This window comes from Apodemus sylvaticus, chromosome 6 (genome assembly GCF_947179515.1).
Source record: "Apodemus sylvaticus chromosome 6, mApoSyl1.1, whole genome shotgun sequence".
NCBI lineage: Eukaryota > Metazoa > Chordata > Mammalia > Rodentia > Muridae > Apodemus > Apodemus sylvaticus.
In genome coordinates this window covers 44121404-44131980 of record NC_067477.1, presented here as the reverse complement: position 1 = coordinate 44131980, position 10577 = coordinate 44121404, and the positions used below count along the sequence as shown (strand labels likewise).

General features: G+C 41.5%; 1 protein-coding gene across 3 annotated transcripts in view; it reads left to right on the top strand.

The window, feature by feature from the left end:
• Positions 1–5031: 5031 nt before the first annotated feature.
• Gphn (gephyrin) overlaps positions 5032–10577 on the top strand; it is a 447337-nt gene continuing 441791 nt past the window's right edge. For 2 of the 3 annotated variants that reach the window (XM_052185596.1, XM_052185597.1), the window contains exon 1: positions 5032–6030. In XM_052185596.1, the coding sequence (XP_052041556.1) occupies positions 5967–6030 (64 nt within the window). In that variant the 5' untranslated portion in view covers positions 5032–5966. The remainder of the gene's footprint in view (positions 6031–10577) is intronic. The other variant, XM_052185595.1, reaches the window with a different exon arrangement.

The following is a 10577-nucleotide window of genomic DNA, read 5'->3' as shown; positions in this document are numbered from 1 at the left end:
ATCAAGTTTCAACAAGACTGAAGCCATCTCACTTCTGACATGGTTGAGGATATATGTCGCTTCAGAAGATGTGTGTGGGGGAGCAGGCTGGTGATGGCACAGTGGGTATAAGTGTCTGCTACCAAGCCTCAGGACCTGAGTTTGATCCCTGGGACCCATACAGTGAAAGGAGAAAGAATAAAACTCAATTCCTGATATTGTCCTCTAATCTCCACACACACACATTGTGGCATACATGTGTGTGCGCGCGCACGCACGCATGCACACACACACTATAATAAAAAAGTAATACAGACAAATGAAACTATGCATTTGAAAAAATTCATTAAAAAAGTATTAGGCCTGAACTATGCAATAACTAAATAGGAAAAAAAACGATAGAGAAAACAGTTTGCAATAGTATATTAGGCAAGGACTCTTGGATAGTACCTCAAAAGGCCAGGCAATAAAACAAAAATGTAAAAAGACAAATAGGATGGCATCAAACTAAAAAGCCAAACACCAGAGGGAAGAAGAAACTACAGAGTGGGAGAAATATGTGAAGAGTGTACATCTGACAAGAGATTAAGTGTCCAGACGATGTTAAGAAATTCAACAGCAAAACCAAGTAATCCAGTTAGAACCATGACAAATGACTTGATAGATATACAAAAGAAGACACAGAAATGGGCAACAGATATATAAAGCAGAGAAATGAAAATTAAAATCAGGATAAAATGTATCTCACCCAAACAGACAGACATAAGATCTGGTGGATATATGAAGGGAGCTGAGCATGTATGAGTAGGAATGTAAACTCGACGTACTATGGGGTTCCTCAGAACAGAAAGATTGCCACTGTTGAGATGGCTCAGCAGGTTAGAGTGCTTGCTGCCAAGACTGAGGACTTGCATTTTATCCTTGGAATTCGTAAAGTGAAGAAGACAAGTCCCTACAAGTTGTCTTCCCATTACCCTTCCTCTCGACAGAGAGATATGTATATATGCATATACGAAGTGGGGCAAAGGGAGAACAAATGTTAAAAACCTCAACAAAACCAAAAACATTAAAAAAAAGAGGACATAAAATTAGTATATTGATGGGAAATCTGTACTTCCATGTTTATTCCATAATTAGTCAAAATAGCTAAGACAGAATCAAGCTAGGTGTCCAAAGACGGATGGATGAAGATGTGAAATGCATGTGCAATAAAATATTTAGTCACAAAAAGGAAATCCTGCATCTAAGTTAATATGATGGACCAGAAAAGTCCTATGTAAATGAAATGTTAGACACAGAAAGACAAATTCCACATGATCTCATTCATATATAGAATCTGAAAGTGTTCTCATGTTAGTAAGACCGATGGTTACCACAGAATGGTGAAGAAACATGGAGGAGATGAGGAGAGTGGAATAAACAGATACAAAATTATAACTGGATAAGAAGAAAAAGGTTTGTCATCTAATTGCACATCACAGTGACTATAACACTAATGTGTATTTAAAAATACTTGTAAAAGTAGATTTAGAATGCTCTTATCACAAAGAAATGGTAAATGTTTGAAGTGACAGACATGCTAATTACTCTAACTTTATCATTACACAATTATATATTATTAATAAAATCAACATCTAATAACTTACTATCAGTTTTTAATAAAACTTCTTCTCTTATCTAGCAGTAATTCCTTCTTTTTAAAAGTATATCATTCTACAGATTTTTTTTTCTAGTAAAAAAAATTTGATACTTTCTTTACAATTCAGAACCTTTTTTGTTGTCATCCCAGGTCCCAGGTTTCCTTTATATCAAAGAAGAAACTATATATATGTTATGATTTTCTACATTTGTAAATTTTCAGCACAGATCTGGGAACTTATCTACTCTCTATCAATGAGAGAATACCTGGGTGGTGGTATATATTGGGACCCTCAGGAAAAAGTAGAGAAAACTCAGGGTGTGATGATCAAACTTGATTGTCAGGTTGATAAGATCCGGAATCACCATGCAGACAAAGCCCCGAGGAAGTTTTCTGAAGAGTTCTCTGTTTTAGAACTGAGGATGAGTCCCACTGTAACTTGGTAGTATCATTCCCTGGGTTGGGGTCCTGGACTGAAAAAGGAGACAGCTAGCTGAGTACCACCATCATCGCCCTGTTTCCTGGAGATGCAACACTGCTGCCACAAGCTCCTAATACTATTACTTCCTCCCCATGATGAACAGCTACCACCTAAGAAGACCAAATAAATTACTCTGTAATACTTTGCTTTTGTCTGTAATTTTGTTTCTGCAAGAAAAGAAGCAGCTAATTTAGGGGTTTAGGAATAAGAGTGGACCTGACTGCTAGAGAACTGTTCTTAGAGTTTTCAGAGGATATGTAGTTTTACTGCCAAGTTGATTTTGGATTTCCAGCCTCAGAGGTATGAGATATAAATGAGATAGTTTTAGCCCAGAGTTTATGGGACTTAGTTATGATGAGCCTAAGATAGTGATGCAATCTGAAGTTAATCTTGATGATGATTAAGCTTTCTTTGAGGAAAATATTGGCTAAAATCAAAGCTTCGCTTTCTATCCAACTTTTTAATTGTAGTAAAATACATACAATGTCCACCATTTTATCCACTGGAAACTATACTATCTGGTGGTATTAAATATATTTGGAAGGGCACTCAAACACATTCTTAATGGAGCCAGTTTTAGTTCTGGCCATTAGCCAGTCAGAAAAACACTGAACTAAGCCTTAGTGGTATAACCCATTCTGAAAGTGTCTAGCGCTGAGTATTTCCTTGCCCCGGTAAAGCCCAGTAAGATATTTCCTTATATTGAAATTCTGATAAATGAAAGGAAAAGCAGAAGTTAGTAAAGTGTAAATACATTACTTCTAGGAAAAAAAACCCTTAAATTTGATTTCTTCTGATAAACATATTTCACCTTCATAATGAAACTGTTTACCTTTTATGTTGTTGTAGATGGTAAACTCTTATTTTTAATCATTAAATCCATATAAACACAATAAACTCCTGGCCAACTCCAATGCCTCACAAACTCACTCAACTTTTTCCTGGTTCTGAGTTTCCTAAGATGAATTGCTAATGTTTGAAACTGCTACTTCTACCACCCAGAAAAATTTTCTTGATACTAGATTTTAGAATGATTTTGAGATGTTTCTATAGTGTAATAGTGCCATATACTATAATGTGGCAATTCCACTATGAGTCCAAGACTCCCAATGTATACTAGAAATTTTACAGTATCAAATCTTATATAGGTTTTTCTTATTAGTTCTCACTGTACACATTAGTAACACCAGAGAGCTTTTACCTTTTCACTGTTGGGCAAATTTTACAGCTTCTCTTGGCATAGCTGAATTGCTACCACTAAGCACTTGATGCTCTGATGACCAAGATAACGTTCTGTGACTAAGGGAGGGCTGCTTAGGTGGACTGAACAGGGGAATGATTCACAGTACAGGCAGGTCCAAATGGAATTACATGTGATTGTATTGCACTAAGAATGGTGTGCATTCAAAACTTTTGAATGATTTACCTTGAGAAACTTTGTTTTTTAAATATTCTTTATCCTTCAGAATACCATACATGTATACAATGAAATATGATCATATATACTTTCTAACTTGAATTTTATATTTAATATTTTTGGACCATAGATAATATGGAGATGGAAATCACAGAAAGGAAAATTGTGGGAACCGGGGACAGTAAAGTATTTTTTGTATAAATTTTAATTGTTATAACTTATGGAATTTGGGAGAGGAATATATGTATTGAACAAAATAATTGGAAGACAAGCATCTACAATTGTCTAGTAATTTCATTATTTTTCAGTAATCTTACTAATATTTATTAAAATATAATAATTCATGTAATCTTAAGACTTCTTTCATATTCCCCCTAGACAACTGCAACTTAATGAATTAGAGACTCAGTTTGCTGGTAGAATGCTTGCTTACTGTGTGTGAGGCCCCGAGTTCATGTCACAGTACAGAAAAGAAAATGAAGTTCACCATTACTATTATAGATGCAGAAAGTCCTTTGTTCTGTTGATTGGTGAAAGTGCTAGTTATTTTTATGTTAAAGATTATAAAAATTATAAAAAATATTCTAAGTTGGAGGGCATGCCCATTTAATCTATTAACCTTCTTTAAAGTTTGAAGGAACCTGTTAGTGGGCAGGTTTAAAAGTTCTAAATACTAAGAAACTTTTCCAATCATATAGATTTTACATGTACTACATAGAATAGAATAGGCTTGAAAGCTTATGATGTAATCAACAATTTTATCTCATCTTTAGTTTGTTATAAGTGATAACATTTGGGCAAACTTTCTCAGTAATCTCCCTCTTTTGGAACCAGTTAGGATTTCTTTTGCCACCCGGATCTTTGGTAGTAATTATGGGAGGTTGAGTTCATGATCTGGCTTAAATTTTAATCCACTGTCAGAAATACTATCTATACATACCTTCAAAAATGAACTATTTTATCCTTTCTCAGTTCCATCTATCTTTTCTTTTGTCTTCTTAATTAAGGACACAATGTGTGAATCTTTAGTGAATAGGATGTCCTAACTGGAACAATACAAACCCCATACAATCATATAACAGATTTTAGACTAAGAGCAGATTATTAAACAGTTTTGATACTTTTTTTGTTTTGCTTTTAGGTTTTACTATGGTGAACAAATGAGAAAACACATACACACACTTAAAAAAAATTTACAGAGACAGAAAAGGATATTTAGCAAACCTACACAATGATAGAGGTGGTTAATAACACCTTATGAAAAAGACATGGAGCTAAATGATCACATTTTCATAGTAATTCCATATTCCTGAAACACTGAAATGAAACTTAAAATGTCACAGCAACTGATTGTGGTTGAAAGTGTATGACACTTGTCCTTATACATTTCACCAAGAAGCATAGGTCCTGGCTAGGAAGCTTAGGGCCACAACTAGGGGACGACAAAGAGAGAAGCCAGCTATCTCCACTCCACGTGCCCGGCTGCAGACACCTAAGCTTCATCTGCGACATCGGTGGTAGGCTGAGTGGGGCGAAAGCGAAGTCAGACCGAAATGCCGTCAGGGAGAGTTGACTGCGGGTCACAGCTGGGGCAGCACAGAGTAACCTGTCTCTGCCCGGGAGGCGACTCTTGTCAATAGTGGCCACCGTTCTGCCACCCATGCAGCTTCCTAAGCCACCTCTAGGTTCTCCCGAGCCTTCAGAGGAGCGGAGCCCACCTCGCTGCTGCACCAGGTCCAGAGTGGCTCCACCGCGGGCAGAGCCGGCCCGAGGCGGCGGATAACTGAGGAGGCTGCCGGCTCGGCGGGGGATTGCTTCTGTCTGGGGCCCGCTGAGGCTGCGTTCGTGCCTCGCGCGTACCCGCACCGCGTCCGCCCAGCCAATCCCGCGCTACTCGCGCGCCCAGGAACGTCCCTCCGTCCCACTCTAGGCTGGGCCGGCTCCTTCCCGCTCCCGGCACTCTGCAGCCTTGCTCGCACTCCTCCCCTCACTCTCCACGAGTTGCACGCCTCGGGGTGTAGCTCCGCCCCTGTCCCCGAGTCCGCCCACGCAACCTCCAGAGCGTGTGCTCCCTTTCCCCCTCAGTCTCTTGCCATCCAGGCGTCTTGGGTCTCACTCCGCTGAGCCTCTGGGTCTCGCCGGCCTTGCCCCGCAGCCTCCGCGCTCTGTCCTCCGTGAGGCCGCCGCTACTCCCACCCCGGGATCGCTTCCTCCCGGCCGGACTCGGGGTCGCGCGGCCCGACTCCGCCCCCTCCGCGGACCCGCGCGCTCCTGGCGCGGCCTCTCCCCCACGCAGGCCACCAGGCGCTCGGCCCCCTCCTTCCCGCTCGCCTCGCGCTCCCCGGGCGCCCTCGCTCTCGCGCTCTCCAAGGCAAGCGCGCTCCCGGCCGGCGCGCTCCGGGCTCCGGCTTCTCCCGGCTCCTGTCAGTGCGGTGACTGCGCTGGGAAACATGGCGACCGAGGGAATGATCCTCACAAACCACGACCATCAAATCCGTGTCGGAGTCCTCACAGGTAACCTGGGGAGAGGAGGTCCGGGGGGCGCCACGGCCACTGTCCTCGACTTGCCGGAGGTTTCTCGCCCGCGGTGGTGCTTCTCTGCGGCCTCGGGGAGAGGGCAGGCTGAGGATGGGGACCAGGGGGTGTATTTTACAACCGCCGAGAGCTGCTGGGGACTCGGGTGTTCCCGTGTGCTCCCGGGGGGCTGGGGCAGGCCCGGTGGGGTTTCGAGCCCCAGAACCCTAGCAGCCAAAGTCTCTGGCCCCCGGGGACCGAGGGGCCGGTGCGGCGGGCGCTGCGGGGCTCCGCGCTGCCGGTGCGGGCAGCGGGATCCCGGCTCCGCAGTCTGAAGCACGCCGCTCGGGGTTGGCCAGGCGCCTCCTCCACTAAAGCTCTTCCGAGAGGGGGGAATCCCATCTCCACCCCCTTTTCTCCCCTTCCCCCCACCCGGCGGCCCCGCGGCACCTGCCCGACAGCACTCGGGGTTCAGCAGGCGAACTCTGCCCCGCCTCTGCTGCCCCTTCGCGGGCCGGGTGTCCCCTCCGCAGACCACGGGACACTCCTCAGCTCCCCCGGGAGCCTGGTGAAAGGCTCTAGTCGGGACCCCGGAAAGTGCCATCCTTCTGCCTTTGCCTTTCCAAGCAGAGGGCCCTCCCTCTGTCTGCCTCTTCTCCTCAGCCTGCACCGGCTGCTTCCCGTGGCCGGGAGAGCCAGCCCTTTTTTCTTTTCTTTTTCTTTTTCTTTTTCCTTGAGAAGGAAGGATTCCCTCAGTCGGGTTCTTTTCTCCCCCTCCCTTCGGGGATCCCCTCCCCCATACTCACACCCTGGATGGTCCTGAGGCTGGTGAGGAGCGCACTTTTCCCGGGTCGCATTTCCCTCCCTCGCTGAAGTCGTGTGTGCTCTGCATGTCTGATTCCATTGCGTTGTATTTGGGTGATATCCCTGAGTTTGGAGATAGGCAGTTGCTGCAGGGCATGACTTCCAAGATGAATAGCAAGCCTATTTGTGGGCTTTCAGCTGAGGTTCTGTAGTTGGCATGGTTCAAGTGTAATTGGAGAAGCGGGGGTTAAAGAATTATATTTGGAGTCTGAGGCTTATTGTGGAGTAAAGGAAATCCAAGACTTAGTGATGTGGTTTCAGAAAAAGAAGCTATGTAGAAGGGAATCCTACTGTCTTCCCTACTTCATTTAAATATTTTTTTATGTAGTATTCTGACAGGTTGAGATGATGCCCGGGAAGGAACGAAATTGAATGAAACTTGCTTTCATTATAAAGTAGAAACAAATCTTTGATTCTGCCAGTAGATACTGACTACAGTGTTTAATTTAGCTGCTGACTAAAGAGGATATCCTTGCTCTTGTTCCCCATTTTCAGTAACTGGGTTTCCTTTCCATGGTGCATATTTGCAGATGTTAATAGCAACTTATTGAATTTTTCTGAATCAAAGCCTCTGGAGTAAAGAAACTAATCCAAATCAGTTGCAGGGAAGGACACCCCCCCCCCCCCATCAGAATATGCAGGTGGCTTGCGTCTTTTCCTGCTGCAACCGTTTCCTTGTAGGAAAACTCGGTTGTAGCTTAAAATTCTTAGATTGGATCTTGTTGATTTTAAAAGAATCTGACAGTGTGATCTAAGTGTGCATGCCCTTTACTAACCATTAACTTTTATTTTTGGACATGTTTTTTGAAAATTAATAGACAAGTGAAAGTGAAGTTTTATAGAAACAAAAATATGGCAGCTGTCTGTAGAAATTGAAAGGCCCTAGGCAGGCGTTTAAAATTTAAACTGAATGGTTTTGCTTTTAAAGAGCATGCTCTGTTGACTCTTACCCTGTAGTTTTGCCTAGTTAGTTATCTTATTTTGGTCAAGTGACAGACAGTACATAGGTATTTCACAGAATGGGTCAAAAGATACAGCCCTTATCTATGCTCTGATAAGGATAATACTGATTAGTGATCAGTTGTAAAAAGCATCATTACTGTATAAAAGTTGTCTAAATATATTGCCTGTGAATTTTGGGCAGAGATTCTGTGTTCAAATTGATTTATCAGAAAATGTGATTACCTGAAGGAAAAATTTAGTACATTTAATACGGTCAAGAAGAAACTGGCAGTTTAAGGGGAGTTGAAAGTCAGTAGCAGCAACCTTATAAATAAATATGTGACTGAAGTTGAGGCTCTTGAGCAGAATAAAAATGCAGCATAAAGGCCTTGAAAAGCCCAGGTGCAAAGGTAGGTGGCATAATGTAAGGAGAGGGAGAGAAGATAAGGTTGGCAGTGGAGTTAAAGACAGTTTAGAGTCGCTGTCTCATGAGAATGAAGTACAGCAGTCAGGGAGGACAAGTCTAAGGCCAGCCAAACTGGTGGTGTAGCTGAAGAATGAAAAGAAGCTGCAGATTTAGATGAAATGGTAACAGGACAATAGAGTTTAATGATGAAATGGATATTTGAAATCAGTAACTCTAGGGATTTTTCTTGAGTTACTGCAATATTGCTTACAATGATAGAACCTAAAAGCATGGAGAAAAATCAGAAGAAATAACACTAACTTCCAATCTGTGAATATTTGATTTTATTACAAACAGCTTAATTCAATGAATTGACACTCCATGTGAACTTGAACAGTGGAAACAACAATCCTCCGAAAGTGAAGCTATGTCATTCAAGTTCTGGGATTTTAGAACAGTTTTACTTTAAATGATTTTTTTTTTCCTGAATTGTATAGTAAATTAAAAGGCTACACTTGAGACTGTGATTCTTTCAAGCTTTAATTTCTGGTTCTTGCTCTTTCTTTTCTTTAGACAAGACAATGTGCAGTCCAAACTAGCTTTGAACTCTTTGTCCTGCCATCTCACTCCCTACCTCAAGTACTGGATTATGGGTGTGTTTTCATATCCAGCTAGTTTATGACTTTCTATTTTCTTTTTTGTTTGTTTGTTTGTTATTGCTTTTTCCCCCAAGACATGGCTTCCCTGTGTAGCCCTGACTGCCCTGGAATTCTATCTGTATACTAGGTTGGCCTTGAACTCCGAGACCAGCCTGTTTCTGCCTCCAGAGTGCTGGAATCAAAGGTGTGTGCCACCATGGCCCTGGCAGTTTATGGCCTTCTTAAAGGTAGAAGGGGTGATTTAAGAAAATGCCCTGGTGCTGGACATGATGGTCAATGTTCACAGCCTCAGCTCTGGTCAGACTGAGGTTAAGGAAGTATCTCAATTTCAAGACTGGAGTGTGGGAAAAAAGTCTCCTATCATTTTTCACAATAGCAATTTTAAGTGTTTTGTCTAAATCTGTTTTACAGAAGTAGTGGGAAATGTGGAATGTGATCTACCCCTGTAAACACTTTACAGTGCGTCTGAATAATACTGTAGTGTGACTTCTAAAGGTCTTAATTGACTTTATGATGTTGTTGCCAGTCGAAAGATAGTATTTGGTCTCCGAAACCCTCCATTCCCTCAGCGTTTTTCTGATAGTCATTTCAGTTATGAATTTAACAAATGTAAATGTAGTAAGTCTGTTGCAGCTTGTTATATGGATTAACTTTTTTTTTAAAAGAAAGGGAAATGTTTAGCAATGGCTTTTTTTTTTTGGCCTGACTATCTTGAATCATTTAGGATTTAAAACTCAGCTTGTGATAAAGTAATGCTCTTAGTAATACTGCTTCTTTATCAGGAAAATAAGAATGTATATACAGTATATGTGGGCATGTGTAATGGAGCATGTGTGGAGATCAGAACTTTCAAAAGCCAGTTCTATGTTTCTACCATATGAATCTTAGTGATCAAATTCAGGTTACCAGGCTTCTCAGAAGCAGCTTTTCCCACCAAAGCCCTCTCTAGCCCTGCATTGAAACACTTTATGTTGAAGATAAGAATATGTCTAAGATTAATATATTACTTGTCATTATTTGGTGTAGATCTGTAGGAAATGAAATTACATAGTTTTTTGTGACCCAAGTCTAGTGTTTTGGTAATGTTTCCTTTTCTTTTTTTAATGTTTCCTTTTCTAATGTTCTCTAATTATGTTGCTATTTATAGCAGACCAGTGATAATTTGATAATGATTAATGTAAGACAGGTAAACAAATACCTGCTACCATAAAACTAGAGATGGAGGGCAGATGTAGAATCTTTTTTAACAACTTTAGTAGTATTTATCCTAGGAGTCAGTCTTAGCAATTACATAGCAGACAATATATTTTGGGTGTGTCATATTTTACTCCCTTTTTCCTATTTTGAAAGAAGCTGTTTATCATGGCAGTACATACTTCTCCTACTTAAAAACCTCTATAGTAATATTGCCAGGGAAATAATGAATGCATGCAGTAGTGGAGATCATGTTCCAGTGTGGATTCTGTATCTTAGTAGGTAACACTGGTAATGTTTGGTACCAAGGTACTTAAAAAAAGATGATGGTTCATAGTTAGTACATGTTAGAAAAAGATGAATGCTTTTTTTTTTTTTGTGAACGAATGTCCTTTTTTTTTAAATTTGAAGTTTTTATGATGGAACCTTTCTATATGACTTAGGTTGGTCTTGAACTTGGGATCTCTTGCTTTTGCACTGGA